Source organism: Rhinolophus hipposideros, assembly GCF_964194185.1.
Source record: "Rhinolophus hipposideros genome assembly, chromosome: 19".
Taxonomy (NCBI): domain Eukaryota; kingdom Metazoa; phylum Chordata; class Mammalia; order Chiroptera; family Rhinolophidae; genus Rhinolophus; species Rhinolophus hipposideros.
In genome coordinates, this window is record NC_138065.1 from 32,182,756 (window position 1) to 32,199,883 (window position 17,128).

Here is a 17,128-nt window from a genome sequence, read left to right on the forward strand (position 1 = left end):
CCTGATAAGGTCATATCAGGAAGGCACTCAGAACTGCATAAGAACTGAGGACTTTTGCAGGTCAGGTTTCCATTGAGAGGTGACCACACTGCCACTCTGCTCCAAGAATCCTCCACTCTGCTCCTCTCTGCTTGGACCAAATCTCTGCCAGACCAACCTCCCGGACCAGCCACCCTTCCTCGCTCCACCAGGACTCTTATTGACTTTGGGACTGGTTTGTTACTCTATTTAACCCAATTATTGTATTGTTCTGTGTGCTTTACTCTTTGGTGTATTGATGATTGATGCTTGAGTAAAGGGCATATTGAAAAGCATTTAAGATCTTGCGTGCTCTGTTCTTCACTCATTCCATCGCTACAGTGGAGGCCTCGCTGTAGATCCTCCAGGTAGATCCTGGAGGTCTGAGAATCTCTCAGGGGTTAGTCCTGACTTGCAGGAAGAGACAACAACATGGACTGTGAGCCTAGCAGTCACTCGTGACAACCATATTTTGTGATCACAACGGAAAGTCTCCATGTAACACATCGCTTCTGGTACAGCAGTTTCTATCAAATAAAAACTACCATGTGTCCTCATCCACCTTTTTCACCATATCTGGTACCATGTGACTTCTGGCACTTCCCTGAAGTCAAAATGACCATGAAAGTTGAATGTTTTGAATTAATTTAGGACATGAGGCAGCCACGACGGCACAACTAAAGACACTCATGAAAGAGCACTTCCAGAACTGCTTCAGAAATTGGCAAGAATGGTGGGATAGTGTGTTGAAGTGAGCGAGAGTACTTTGAGGGAGATTGAAGGCAATGTGTCTTTTACTATAATAATTTTTTAAAAAAAATTTAAACATTCACCATATATTTTGATCATACCTCGTACATATATCTAGATTTAACCCACTAGGATGCAAGTATCCTCTATCTCTCTGTAAATTTGAATTTGTGAAGGGCATCAAATTTTTGATAACTCTTCTATTATTTTATAAGCAGTTATATATTCTTCTATAAGTAGTTATATATTAATAAAAAGACTGATGAACTTTTAGGCAACTGAAGTCCTTTATTTAGGAAAATCGCCCTAAAATTCATTTCTGAGATCATGTTAGTGGATAATCCATCTACTGCTACAATCTTTTCCCTCAAACTTTTCTTTTGACGTGCTATTAAACAGTGTATTGCTCTTAGAAGTAATAGATATTAACTCACTAGGATTGTTTTCAGAAGTTTTTGGCTTTTTGATGACATGAATATACCTACGAGTCTGAGATACTATGTAGATCCCCAGCTGATAATGCTTTATATCACAATGATTTAAAACACTGGGGGCCGCCGGATGGCTCAGTTGGTTAGAGAGCGAGTTATTAACAACAGGTTTGCTTGTTTGATTCCCACACGGGCCAGTAAGCTGCGCCCTCCATAACAGATTGAAAACAACAAGCTGCCGCTGAGCTGCCAGTGGGGCAGCTGGATGGCTTAGCTGTTTGCAGCGCGAGCTTTTAACAATATGGTTGGAGGCTCAATTCCCGCATGGGATGGTGGGCTGTGCCCCCTGCAACTAAGATTGAAAACAGTGACTGGACTGGGAGCTGAGCTGCGCCCTCCACAACTAGATTGAAGGACTACAACTTGACTTGGAACTGATGGGCCCTGGAAAAACACTGTTCCCCAATATTCCCCAATAAATCTTTAAAAAATAAAAAGAAACATAAAAAATAAAAATAAAATAAACACATCTGGCAATGGGCGGACCGATTTCCTTTTTGTTTTCTTAAAATGCTTCTAGCATTATTTGTGTTCTTTACTTATTATTATGGATATCCAAAATTATTAAATAAGAACTTATTACATAAGAACTATTAGGTTTAAAAGTATTTACAAAGAACTGTACTTATAGCAAATATTCAATACTGGAAAATTCTAGGGAACATTACTGGGCAATATTTGGATCTTCTACCAAGCTACGAACAGCTCTACACAGAATCATTTTTGAAATTGCAAATTTAAGAATTAATTTTGCTTCTCAAACTTGTTATTTCTTGGAACCCTCTTCATAGAATTTGTATTAAATATACTATAATTTATTAATATTTATTTTATTCATTGTTAGCAGAAGGGCCATGAAATATACACTTATAATATGGCAACCGTTATAAGCATGAGATTGACTAGACTGTCACCATTTCTCTCCTATCTGCTAGTGTCCAGTTTCCTAGTAATGTCAACTTTAACCTTCTGTTCCACATGTCAGCATTTCCTGCTTTTGCTTTGGATTTGTTATCATTGGATTCCCTCAAACCACTAATATTTCTTGTTGATCACACAAAAAGCAGATTGGCACCACTATAAATGTATGAATAACAACCTCCAATGGGTTCTCTATACTGCCAGGAAATTACCACATTTCTCTAGGAAGCTGGATTTCCCATTTGCCAAGACCACCCTTTCTTCTCTCTCAAACTTTCTACTCCCTTCATTTTCAGATAATGACTTTGCCACAACATTAGAAAAATTCAGTAAGAAAACAGCAGCCAAGAGGCAGGAACCCCATCTTCCCATCACCTAATTTATAAACTTACCTTCCTTTGCAACCATTTTCCTCTCATTTAGTACAACAAAGGAAAAGTTCTTCCTAGAGAACCCCATCATCCATGTGTGTTCTGGATCTCATCTCATGAACTCTATCCGTGCAATCCTCTCTCTTACAACATTTGACATTTCTACTAAAATAATTCCATCAGCATTCAGATATGCCATAGTGTAGTGTCTCTGGAGTCAAACTGCCTGATTTGGTTCCCTACTTCTCCACTTAAATAAATGCTGTTGAGAAGTTGAGCTGAGATGTACTGTGTTTACTGTTCCTTTTCTACATATCATTTTTTTTGCCCTTCCACCCTCATACATTATGTAAATCTCCTCTCAATATCTCAAATACAATAGTATTCTATCAATTTCATTGTGAAGAGACATTTTCCAGAGTATTTTGATCGGTTTCCATTTGGATAGGTTGTTCTCTAGCCTGTTCCATAGCTGGCATTTTGACATTGGTCTTCATCATTCTCCTGGGAAAAATCCTTTCAACTCTTTCTTTTGTTGGATCCCCTGGATCTCATATCTTCCTCTTTCCTGAGTTAGCTTTCTTATTTTGGTAAATACATTCTCCAGTAGTTTCTGAGATTTTATATGTCTGAAAATATGTTTATTCTATCCACACATTCGATTGATAGTTCGGCTGAGTATAGAATTTTAGGTTAATATCTTTTGGCTTTCAGTGTTATTGTGGAAAAGCCCAAAGCATTTATATTATTCTAAATGTAGGGTTTTCTCTTTGTTTTCAGTATTCTGAAATTTTCATGAGGATGTGTTTTGGAGTGGATCTATACTATACTCTATGCTGAGTACTCAGTAATTCCTTCCAATCTAGAAACTCATGACGTTCAGTTCTGGGAAATCTTGAATTATTTCTTTGATGAATTCCTACCCTTAATTTTCTGTTCTTTATTTTTGGAACTTCTATTATTTGGATGTTGGACCTCCTGGACCTCTAGCTCTTTCTTTGCTTTGCTACCGGGAGAGTTCTCAAAACTTATCAAGCAATTTTCTGTTGAATTTTCTTTCTGCTATTGTATTTTTAATTTCCGAGAATTATTGTTGGTTCTCTGAATTTTTATCAGATTCTTCCCTAGTTTCATATATACAAAATCTTCTTTTATTATTTTAAAAATACTGTACATATGTAAACATAATATCACTGTTTTCTACCCCCATAGCTTATTTTCTCCAAGTTACCTTTTTTCTGTTTGTTTTGGCTTTTGTGTTTCTTCTTAAAGAATATCTTCAGATGATTGTGATGATCCTTGGCTATCCACTCAAATTTAAGAATTTGGCAACAAAAAATGATTAAGTTTTGTGGCATGGACAGTGCTGGTTGACTGGATTTCACTGTAGAGTGATCTCGTTGGGCCATTTGGTTGGAAAATCTTTGATGTCAATATCTTTAGTCTTTTTTGTTGGCCCGATTGAAATCCTTAGAGAAGAGTACTCCAAAATTCTGCCTGAAAGGCAGCTAGCATTCTTGGAGACTAGTGTGAAAAAATTGTTGGTCTCAACATTTGATATCGTGTTTCCCCCAAAATAAGACCTAACCGGACAATCAGCTGTAATGCGTCCTTTGGAGCAAAAATTAATATAAGACCCAGTCTTATAGTGAAATATAATATAATATAATATAATATAATGTAATGTAATGTAATGTAATGTAATGTAATGTAATGTAATGTAATGCAATGTAATATAATACCCGGTCTTATATTAATTTTTGCTCCAAAAGATGCATTATAGCTGATTGTCCAGCTAGATCTTATTTTCGGGGAAACATGGCATATTTAAAAAAACACCACTTCATTCCCTTAGTTTTAGTACAGAGAGCCTCTGTTTTACCCTCTCCTGAGAGGCAAAGTAGTAAGCTCTTAGTTACTCAGACAGGGGGAGGAGATCGGAGAATCTGTTTCTTAACCAGACTCTCCACCCTTCCTCCTGATTTTTCCTCACCTGTTTCCAGAGGTACTAATACACCAATTCTTGAATTTTGGAAAGAGTCCATGGAAAAAACAGGGTTGCTCCTTAGGATTCCACTTTTTCAAATCCTCTAGGTCAGTTACTATTCACCCAACTGCTGGCTAGCTTCCAAAATTTTGTTGCTATTATTTACCTCACTATCTCTTTTTCCTTTAGAGTTTATGCATTTCCTTTAGAGTTTATCATTTTATTGTAGTTTTGGGAGAATGGAAATCAATGAATATTTTCAACCTGCTATCTTTAACCCTATTTACTCCAACCCACATCCATCTGGCTTTCTTTCCACTACTGCCCTGAAATAGCTTCTGTTAAATTCATCCATGAGCTCCAGGTTGCCAAATTCTATGGACTCATAAAATCCTTGTCTAACTTGATCTTTTCATAACATCCAACAGAGCTGGCCACATTCTGCTTCTTAAACAACTATTTTCTCTTGGATTTTATGACATGACATTTTTATGCATCTCTGATCTCTTCTGAACTGTCAATTATCTCTGGTGGTTCTTCTTTCTTTAACTGACTCTAAATGCTGCCTCTTTTTCCTTTACCTGACTTTAAACATTGGGAGTTCCTTGGGGGTTGATGCTGAGCCTTCCTCTCATTATACACTTTCTCTAGTTGATCTCTTCCATTCACATAACTTTTAACTATTTACAGGTTGACAAGTCCAAAATTTAGATCTTTGTCTTTAGACATTTTAAACTTTAGACTTGTAGATGCCTGCATGACATCTCCTTTCAGATGATTCACAAACATCTCAAACTTAATATATCCAAATCCTTATTTTCTCTATTTCTTCCAAATATTCTCCCCCTCTATCTACCATGGGTCAATAAAAGTCACTTTCAGCTTGAGTAAAAACCCTGAGAGACAGTCTAGATGGTTCCCTCTCTATTATTCTCCATGTCACTAAGTCCTGGAGATACTGTCTCCAAAATACATCTTAAATTCATCCTGTTCTCTTGACATTTACCTAGTCCAAGCTATCAACCATTTATTAACTCTTCATCCTTGAGGAAGTTATCAAACCTCTCTAATCTTCAGTAACCATATCTACAAAATAGAGATAATAATAATGGTATCTGTCTCATAGAGTTATTGTGAAGATTACATGAGCTAATACATGAAAAATGCTCAGTACATTGTAAAGCACTCAAGAAGTGCTAATATAATTATTATCATCATCTCTTACAGGTTACTGCCATAGTCTCCTCCTAACCGGTCCTCCACTTCCACTCTTGTCCCTTCAATTCATTCCCCACAGAGCAGTTAAAATGCTTTAATATCTTCCCAATGATCTTAGGATAATTTTATTCCTAAATTACACATTGATTTCACTCATTTATATGTTCATTCATTTAAATAAATATATATTGAATGTCTACTATATGTCCCGTGCTTTGATAGGTGCTAGGAATAAAACGGTAATAAGAGAGAAATGGTCCCTGCCCTCATGGACAAACTACCTGGGGACACATACATAAAATAAACAAGGAAATAAAATGTAGTAAATGTGAATTAGAGTAAGTGCTTAATGTAGCTTATAGATGTTGCAAACCTGGATCCTTGCTTGCTTCTAAAACTTCATCTCACTCCCTCTTTCCCTGTTTGCCACACTAAGGCCAGACTGACCTGGAAAATATTTCATTCTCTTGCAACATAGTGTTTTCAAATGCTATACCTGCCTCGTGGAATGCTCTTTTTTACTCTTCAACTGATTAACTCCTATGTATACTTCAGGTTTCAGTTTAAATGTCACTTTCTCAAAAAGACTTTCCCAGATTCACCACTTTTAATGATTCTCCTATCCCATTATTCTCATGAATTCATAGCACCTGTATTTCTATTATTTTATAGGATAATTTGTGTCCTTCCCCAGCACCTAAGGCAGTTCCTGAAACATTAACATTCAATACATACTGAGTGAATGACTGTCCTTGTAATCCCGAGGTATTTGATATCATATGTTACAAGAAGCAGAAGCTCAGTAAAGGTTTATTATTAAAGAAAACTAATTAACAATTTATCTGAGATAAATTATGACTTGAGCTGCTTCTAGCCAAATCCAAAATAATTTTCTAAGTCTTCACTGTTAGAGAGTAAGACTAAGAAAAATAAGACTGGATGGATCTAATGAGATCCATTAGATCTCACTGAAAGGATGGATCTAATGAGAAGTGTCACTTTGGCAGAAGGGCAACATAACTTGAAGTCTGTTCAATACTTTTCTGGGTTTAAAAACTTGATTGGATTAGTTCACTCCCTAATATTTGAGCTCAGGGAGATGTAAGTCATCCAATAAAACTCAAGAGAAACAATTATTAATACCAATGCAAAGTAGTTAAGTCATAGTAAAAGGAAGCTTAGAGTTTTAATAAAGTTCTGTCCACAATTAGGATGGATGATTTTTTTTTTAAAGTTCTGGAATTTATTTTGATAATGCTTTCACAATATGAATAAGTTTATCATCACGAACACAAGTTCTCAGAAACCACAGTAAAGGTTAAGATGGATGATTTTGTGAAATATCCCACATAATGGACTCTAAAAAAATGATTCATGCAGGCCTTAAGGGATTAGCAGGATATTCAAAGTGATAAAAAGCAAGGACCTACAACCAAGATAACTCTAACCAACAAAGCTATCATTTAGAATTGAAGGACAGATAAAGAGCTTCCCAGACAAGAAAAAGCTAAAGGAGTTCATCACCATGAAATAAGTATTATAAGGAATGTTAGAGGGATTTCTTTAAGACAAGATAAATAAATAAATAAATAAATAAATAAAAATATGAATAATAAAATGGCAATAACTATATATCTATCAACAATTACTTTCAATGCAAATAAGTTAAATGCTCCAATCAAAAGATGAGGGGGGGGCTGAATGAATAAGAAAGCAAGCAAGACCCGTACATATGCTGCCTACAAGAGATTCACTTCAGATCAAAAGATACACAGACTGAAAGGGATGGAAAAAAATATTTTATGAAAATGGGGAGTGGGGAGAGCTGGGGTAGCAATACTTATACCAGACAAAATAGACTTTAAAACAAAGGCTATAACAAGAGACAAAGAGGGACCTAGTAACCCCAGTTCTGGATATGTATCTGAAGAAACCCAAAATGCTACTTTGAGGGGACGTGTGCATGCATATGCTCATTGCAGCATTGTTTCCAATGGCCAAGATATGTATTAAAGCATCCTTTTCTATTCGTATTTGGTTTTCTAAGGTAAATTTTACTTTGCAATATTCACCCTTACTAATCTGAGTTCTTTCCTCTAGAACCTCAGAGAATAAATCTAATTCATCTTTGACATGCTTCCCAAAATTTGAAGTTAGCTATCACATCTATCTGAAATCCATTTTCTTTTCTTCAGGTAAATATCTCCAGTCCCTTCAGCTACCACATAACGGTTGTCAAACTTTATTTTTCATGTTTTACATGTAAAAACCTTATCCAACCCCCCAATGCAATATGATTAAAGCGGAGTACATTAACACTATTGCTTCCTTTTTTGTAGTTCTTTTAACCATTAAAATGCAATCATTTCTGCAGCCCAAGTTCTATCACCGTTAGGATCAGAATTATAGTATGATTGTTGTTTCTTTATCAAATCTATTATAAAGCTAGGTTTTCCCCATGCTGGAGTCACATAATGGATTGTTTTAGAATTTAAGAACAGGACTTCATTTATCAGTATTCAATCTTAGGGTTATCTGTAAATTTAATGACTGTCTTTATTGGATGAAAATGGATCGCATGAGGCCATCAGAGGTCTCTCCAAGTTGGTAGATTAATTTAAACAATCGAGGTTATAGTTGTAGCTCTTACATTTTATCATGCATCAAAATCACCTGGAGGGCTTGTTAAAATACATTGTTGGCCTCATTTATTTCTGCGAATTTGCATTTCTGTCAAGTTCCCAGGTTATGTGATGAATATTCTTTGGGTACAGTTAATTGTTCAACCAGCTACCACCACACAGACCATGAGGCTCCTCACAAACCTTTTAATACGAAGTTCGTCTTGACTTAGGCTGGATTTATGCTGACCCCAAAGGTATATTCTGTCTTGGCATACAAACTGATTAATACATTATGGTTCCACTGCCTTAATTTTAAAGCTTTCAATGAGAAGGGAAGGATAAGTAGTTCAATTTTGTTAGAGCCTGGCCAGTTCTAGCAATTTCAGTGTTGCTTCAAATAGACGTTTAAATGTTGACATTCTCAAAGATTAAATTCTCCCAGACAGAGGTTGCAGTTTCCAAACAGATCTGAATTCACACAGCTCTATTATAAACTAAAGTGAACATTCAACCTTCCCAGTTGACAATTTGTCAGCAACAGACATTGAATTACAACTTTCAGGAGCTGACGACTGCATACAAGAAAATTTGGAGTCAAGGAAGGAAATTTTCAAACGCCCTCTGGCGTTAAAAAGAAACATTGTAGTTTCTCCTGTCAGTCATTAAGACTCCACTTACAGAGTGAGATTTGGGAGATTTTGGTACACAAGTTAAAGCAGTGGCCTATTAGCTTTTGATAACATATAACTTGAGTGTAGCAGCTGTTCACTGGTCCTCTGTCCTCACCCCAAAATATGCTCAGACAACAATATTTTCACTTCATTTATTCTTTTAAAACAAGTCATTTCACACAGCATTTGGATATTTAAAATCATACACCTCATAAATAAAATCAGTGCATCTTAATGACAATGGCAATATCCCATAAGAGTTGTACAAAATGAAACTGGACATCTCCCAGGTAGCAGCAGGACGTTAACTGTGGGAAAAAATGCTGGCAAATAGACAAAAGAACATTTTTAAAACAAGAAAACACTGTCCATCTGAAGAAAAACATTTTCTTATTCTAAGAAAAACAGAACAGTGTTCTGTTTTGCCCTGCCCTAGTACTTTTTCAAGTCATGGACTAAAGTTCTAAATTTGACAGTCTTGTGGTTTTCTTTTTGCTTCAGGAATTCCTCATCTACTGCAATAACACAAGAAATATAGGACTATTGTCATTCTCTATACCATTGACAAGCTATACGTTTGTTTTTTTATTTTAAGCTGAATTCAATACTTTTATAAAGGAAAAATTCCTTTTGCTAAGGAAATTATATTTCCTGTAAACAACCTGAGTCCTGAATGGCACCAAGGTGAACTGGAAAACTGACAAGAATTGGGTCCTTTTAAGTAACTTATGGGCTACAAATAACTACATAGCCTCTATCAGTTATAAAGTCAGGCTTATGTAATCTTAGTAGAAACTCTAAAGCTTTCTTTTCTTAGGTTAATATTTTTTTAACCCTACAACTTAACCAAACCATATCTTCACTATCTCTAAACTTCTAGTTGTATGTTTGCACTTTTAAAAACAAGTATAAAAAGGCATCATACCAAAATGCTTATATTCATGGTTTTGTACTTTAATGACTCACTTTTCAGTTATAACCCTGCTACATTCTATGCCAAGAAATGGGGGAGAAGGATTAAGGTGACACAAAAGCATTGCTTGAAAAACTTTCCAAAAGCATAATTCCTGACTAGGATTGCATCCATTTGAGAATCTCTTCTCTTTAAGGTACTTTATCTTCCTGCCCCTTTCTTCCTTCATTCTAAAATAGTATGGGAGGTTATTGATCTCCTTTAAGTTCATGTGAACCAAGACCTAAATCAGCACCCCATAATTCAATACCAATGTAACAATTTCTTCAGTCAAACATTCAAAGCACTGTGAACAAATACTAATTTTTGGAGAAGGAAAAAACAACAAAACCCCTTCTCACAGAGAAGTTTCATGTTCTAAGTTGGATGAAATGTGCTGAAATATTATAACTCTTAGTAAGAAAACATCTTTAATTAATAACTGGCTTATTAAAATCAAGTGTTTCACTTTACTCTTAAAATTGATGTTGCTTATGTATGACACTTTTAAGGCCTCTGACTCAAAAACCAGTTCCCTTAAAATAAGTTTGCTTAGAAACTAATGAAGTTTTAAGAATCTAATCTTTTCAAAGTTGTTACAGTCATTTTTGTGCTACAAGGACAAATTTGAAAACTGCACTGTCCAATGAATTCCAATGAATGATAAAGAATAATTGCATAATAGAAATAGGTAACATTTTGAAGGCTACGGGCCCAGAGCCTACTCCTGTTATTGAAATTAAATGCTACTGTTATCAAAACACCAGAATGTTGAACTACTGGATACACTGTACACTGATGCTAATTGTTACGAATTCTATTTCAATGTTTTTAATGAGATCCCCGGAAAGGGCTAACATGTAAACTTTTATTTCATGTTTTTTTAAAGTGCTGCAAATAATAACAAATGTGCATCTCAACACATGAAAGAACATAAATCTTAGTATATGAAAGTTTAGGAAGGCCACCTGATTTGTAAAGAAAAAAAATCACTCTGCTGCTAATCTTGCATACTCCCCATTCTAGTTTTTTTTTCAAAAAAGAAAACTATGTTTAGCTAGGGCAACTTGCAATACGCATGCTTTAAAGGCTACATAGGATAGAAAGAATATGGAAAGATAAGCAAGTTCAGCATGGGCACTTAGGAGTATGTATAGATAATGTTAAATCATTCCTGATTTTGATTTGGCAGGGACCTGAACTTCATGGAATAATCGAGCGGCACGACTACATTAGTTTTTGCCAAAAGGGTCAAACTGACCAGCTGCTAACTTTCAAGGGTACCACTTGACTGTGCCCATTTGTCATTCATGGGAAACAATTAAAAAATCAACCACGAACCATTAACAGAAGATGTATCTCACTGGTGTCTTCATATGGCTATCACATCACAAATTCCCAGGGATATAATCTTAATTTCTGAAATCACTATCTAAAAAGTGCATCTTCATAGCCCTACATCTAATTTTTAAATCCAAAGGAGAGTACAAGAAAGAAGAGCTATGGAATGGAGGAGTGGGGGGTGGAGAGGCACAATCTTCATTCATTCTGCCACTAATGTAAACTATTTTAATTCTAATTTAGAAACTATTCTTGAATGGCAGTCAAAATCAATAACTAGGAAGAGGGTTTCATTTTGCTCAAACGCAAATTTAAGAAGTTTCTTTTAATCCCACTCCAAGTACTAAACCTATAGGTTTTCAAAATTTTCAAGATTAGAATTTACACATTAGAAAATTAATTTCAAGAGTTTAAAAAGTGCAGTTAAAAAAGTCTTTAAATTATGTGAGGCTCATAAACGAGTTTAGAATGAGCACAGGTTTAGATTTTTAATCCTCAATAATTAATCAAATGACCTGCAATTTTGAATTTTCCATGATCAGAGCATTCCTTTGAAGTCCTGGTGCTGAATTCAGAAGCTGATTAATTTAAAAAGCCATTATTGAGAGCGATTTGACTATCAGTTTCCAACTGGTGAATTGACAACTTGGATAACAGAAAAACTAGAATAAAATAAGATCCCCTGAATAAACACTTGAATCTATAAACAAAAACACTTAAAATGGAGGGATTTAATTTCATAAAATATCAGGTTCTATTTCTTTCCATTTGGTAAAGTAAACCAATGAAGATACTCAATTTTAAAGTGACAGAAATTTATGTTGGGAAACACATCAATAGATGCCTGGTACATTATAAGTTACTCAATAAATATTTGTTGCATGAATAAACGTCTCTAAAATTCCAGTTAGCAAACGTCAAGTTTGGCTTCTGAATACCTAAGAAAGGAAGGTAAACAATTTGATGGATGTTACCCAGTGGTACACTCTTAGCTTATAATTTTAAATCTGATATTTCCTGGGGGGAAATTAAAAGGACAGGTACCAAGAGATGTTCAATCACACTCATTTGTATATATTATGATCGCCAAATGTTAAGTACCGCAAACTCACAAGTGCTATTTTTAAGGCTCAGTAAAATAGAAAATTAAACACTTTTAAGTTATACTGACCATAACTTATTTCTAAAGCAGCTATTCACACAAAAGGTATTCAAAAACTGTCATCTAATGATTTCAAGCATACTTTGTGAATTGTTCCTTAAATTGTTGACATATTCCTTAATTTTATATGGCCACCTCCACCAAGTGAAAGTGCTAAAAGCAATCTCAATCATTCTGTAACATTTGTCAAGACATGGTGAAAGAGATTTAAGTGCTTTAAAGCATGCCATTAGTTTTCTAAATGAGACCAATATAACAAAACCTCACAACATTGAGCCTCTTCATATAATGTGAGATAAATACATAACAAATTATAATTTAGCATCCCTGATCATCAGAAGAATTAAGAAAAGAGGTAGAAAACTTTTATCTGGAAGATCTCATAGTAAAGCTGTTTTAAAGGATGTCCCTTTAGGATTAGCCCACCAAGCAAATGGATACACACCAAATCTTAAGAAGAAGCAATTCAGATAAGGCAAAGATTAAAAAACTCATATTTTGGAAGTGAAACAAACTCATTCAATATTATCCCAATTACTTTAAAATTCTTTAAAATCCAAGTAAAAGACTGTGGATAAGCAAAGTGCTAATTTGCAGAAACATGAAATTATTCAAAAGAGTGCTATTGGTGGGATAAGGCTAAGATGAAAACAAATACTGTTTAGGTAGACAAAAGAGCTCATAAAACCAAACCAAAGCATAGCATCATCCATCACTTGAGATGAAGATTTTTTTTTCAGTAGTTGGAAGACGCGCTCTTAACAAAAAGCGGAGGAAATTAAATCCTTCCAAACCTTTGTGTAAAAAAACCCAAAAATCAAGCAAATTTCAAAAGCAAATTTCAATTAAAAAAACATAACCCGCTTAATTTAAAAATTTTATCCAATATGACAAACATCGATAAATGAGTTGTATTAAAACACGACGCCAACGGTCTTTTAAAGCTTCAGTAAGCTGCTCAGGCACCTTTTCTCTCATACATTCTGCTTTTATACACTAGAAATCTTAAATTGGACACTATTAGTTATTGTTTTTTAGGTAATATTCTCAAGGAACAGACTCATCCCTGTAAAAATTGCTTGTGGTGTACTTATAACTGGTTAAGTACACATTTATCAAGTCTACCAAATTGCAACATAAAATCAGTTTGACAATTCTGAGTATCTTCATTTGAGGAAACAATCCATAATTTAGAGACTATTAATTCACTCAGTGTTTAAAAGGACTCAGTTACTGGAGACACTGTGGTTTATGTCCATTGGCCTCACATGAGGCCTTCAGCATTATCCACAATACGAAGCTGTTTTCTTTTACAAGTTAACACTGCTGGATGCTAGTTTGTAATACCAAAACTCAATCTTCACGTTAGTGTCAATAAGTTGCAAGGGCCACCTATTCTGTCACCACAGCCGAAAGAAGGCATGGATCACCACCGTAGACACACATCTGTAAACTTGCACACTAATTTTAATCTTAACAAGGAATTTGAGTGTCTTAGTGGTTTTAAGTTATAAGAATGGTTCAAGCATTGTGTCCTTTGTTCCTTAGGGTTACAAATAGCTTATTTGAAAACTCAGAACCTTCTGGATCTGTGAGGTAGTAGGCTTCAATCCTCATTATGCATAGATCACACTTCTCCAAAGTTGGTATGGCCTGTCTCCTTGGCATGTTCCCTTGCTTCTGCTTGTCCAGTTAATCCCTTCTGACATACCATGCATCTCAGGGTGAAGCGGTTTACATCAGTAAACTGTCTCTTTTTTTTAGCTTCATCTGCTAATTCCAGTGCTTGTACAAGAACAATATCATCATTAGAGGAGAAAATGGTCAGAGGGGGGGTGTCTGGGTCAGGAAAGTTACGCTGAAGTGGATCATAGTGGATGCCATCATAAATAAGCAGGACCCTTTTGGTATAGCCTGCATCTTCCCCAAAACGATCAATTCTTACTGTCTGTGTATCCACTACGCATATTTCACATTGATAAAATTTAGACAAAATTGATATCTCAATAGCTCCTCCCCAAGTATCATCCCTTTTGATCCATTCACAGTACTCCTGATTTGTTTTCCCCAGTATTGCCTCACTATAGAAGTCTGGATCACTTGCTACAATTTGCGCTATGAGGCGTCTCATCTCAGGGGCACAAGCTGGATTCAAGACTCCTCCTTCAACAACATAGTACACACTGGTAAAGAGGCAAGAGTTGTCTGCTGGGACCGTCGTTCTGGTAAGCACAGGCAAAGTTTCCCTGACGTAACTAGGAGCACCATATTTTGCAAATGCAGGTGAAGTTTGGGGCCTGGTTTGGTCTTCTTCAACAATCAGCAGGTCGCCTGTTAAAAATAAAACAAATCCAAAACTGCAGAGAAATTATAGATGAAACTGGTGTTCACTAGCCAAGCCTGTAAATTACAAGCAGAAGGAGTTAAAGTATAAGCATAGGGAGAATACAGCTTTGCAAACTAGTGACCAGTAACACTTTTTGTCCGCTGAATCTTCATAAATTCAAAACAGAACAAAGAGCTAAAACACTATAGGTTGCTTCCCAATTTTGTGAAGTGGCCTGGGTTATATACACCTTTACACTTACTTAAAAAGATACATTTCAACAACCTAATTTCCTTATGCTTGCTCTCCGTATTTAAAAAGGACAAATCTTCCAAAAAGTGTTTACCATAGACTAGGCCACTAGGGGGTTCTCCTCCTGAAACGTACATAGCCTGTTTAGTGTTTACAGGATCCTTGATAATAAATAACAGCGGCAACAACGCTTTTACAATATTGCTGTTCCAGTTTTGATAAGCAGGACAGAACTGCTGTTTAGAACTTGAAAGGGCCTTCAGTGGATGTGTAAAAGCAAACTCTAAAGTGAGAATACCTGTCAAAGTTAGAATACCTAAATGTGACGGTATTGCAAAAATCAGGAAAGCAATAAAGATCTGCATTCTGCAGATCTGCTACCTTCTTTCAGTGACTCAAGGAGAATGAACCATCAGGACAGAGAAAATACGTCCTACTCTTTTATGCTTTTGTGGACGCCGAGGGGCAACAAAGCAACGAGACGTATTCAAGGTAGCGCAGAAAGCGGAGTGAGGAGGGGGGACTCCAGCTTCGGGGCTCTTCACACAGGCTAGGACCTCCCTGTCTCTTTCAGCCATCTCTAACGCCAAGGAGTTGCTGGACACTCGCCTCGGCCTGCGTCCGAGTCCTCTGTGCTTTAAGCTACGCTTCTGGTCCCCAAAGCCCCGCGGACCCACAGCCACCGTGCCTGGCTTCCGTTCTCCCTCGCGCCCCTCGCCCTCCGCCCATTGCTAGCCTGGCCCCAGCCTCGATTCCCTTACCTGATTGGATGGGCAAATCCTCCAGAACGGTATCCCCTTTGCTGAGATCCAGGCACTCGGGCGGGTATCCGACGAGGATTCGCTGACAGCCGGGGGCGATGCCGGTGATAGCGGCGATTTGGCCCTGGAGGTCCCGCACCCGGGTCCTGCTGGACAACTCCTGCAAAACATGGGTGCCGTCCTTGGCCTTGCAGCGGAGCCGCCACATCGTGTCGGTGCGGCCGCCCACAGGCCAGACACCCGTGGGGCCAGCTTTGGTCCCGGCAGCCGGATGGCACACGCCGCCGGGGCAACCAGCCGCCGGGGGGACTCCAAAATGGCCACCTTTTGCCGGGCCAAACATCGCGAGATGTCCTTGGTGGTTCAAGTTTTCGCGAGACTTTGGTGCAGCCTCAGTTTTAGCACTTTAAGAAGCGCGAACTCTCTTAAAGTGGCAACTAACTTTCGGCCCCACCTTTCAGAAGCCAAAGGATGAAGATGTATCAGTATTCCTAAAGTACAAAAGGTCTTGCTCCCTGTAGATCGAGTGAGGTGCCCTCCGCGCGTTGGCGGCATATATGCTCGGTGGAAGAGGGCGGGGAAAGAGCTCCTGAACCCAGTACATTGGAATGTAACCTTGCACTTACTGAGATCGGAAGTTATTAAATTGGGGCTACTAAACTACACCGGAAGAAACAGCATTATAGTTCCGAATGCAAATGAATGCCCGTGAGTCAAGGACCTGTCAAAAACAACCAGATACTCGTGAGAAGACTCATGGCTGCAGCAAACATTGACTCATTGAGGTTACGGGACAACTGGCCTTCCCTCCTCCAGGAGACTGTAATTTGTAAACGTCCATTTGTCACATCACAAAGCTCGGGATGAGGTCAGCATCTGGGTTTAGGGCAACACGACCTTCAGGAGGTGGCAGTATAAGGAGAAGGAATGAAGAGAACTAATGTGTGTCATCTACAGTCCATTTCAGGCCCTGAGTATACAAATATGAAGATGATTCCATTTCTACCTTCCGTATGACAAGGACCCGTTGACATAGGAAGAGAAGGTGGGAGGTAAAGGACACAACCACTGAATTTCACAGCAATGTGATAATGCTAGGTTACTTTTTCAACCCCGTATCCCTAGAACCAAGGACTATGTCTTGCAAATAAATGCTCAATAAATGGCGAATAGTTAGAGAGTTGTATAGGCACTGAGGGCAACTATAACATACTGAGAGTTGTAATAGGCTTCGAAGAGACGACCCTATTAGAGCTGTTTGAAGGATGAATTTAATCCCCAGA

The 17,128-nt window shown here is 37.2% G+C and overlaps 1 protein-coding gene across 1 annotated transcript in view; it reads right to left on the minus strand.

Annotated features, from left to right (window-relative positions):
• LOC308487306 (specifically androgen-regulated gene protein) overlaps positions 1-16,117 on the minus strand; it is a 33,233-nt gene extending 17,116 nt beyond the window's left edge. The window contains exon 1 of the mRNA XM_081025345.1: positions 15,846-16,117. Coding sequence (XP_080881471.1) covers positions 15,846-16,016 — 171 coding nt within the window. The 5' untranslated portion in view covers positions 16,017-16,117. The remainder of the gene's footprint in view (positions 1-15,845) is intronic.
• Between the last annotated feature and the right edge of the window lie 1,011 nt (positions 16,118-17,128).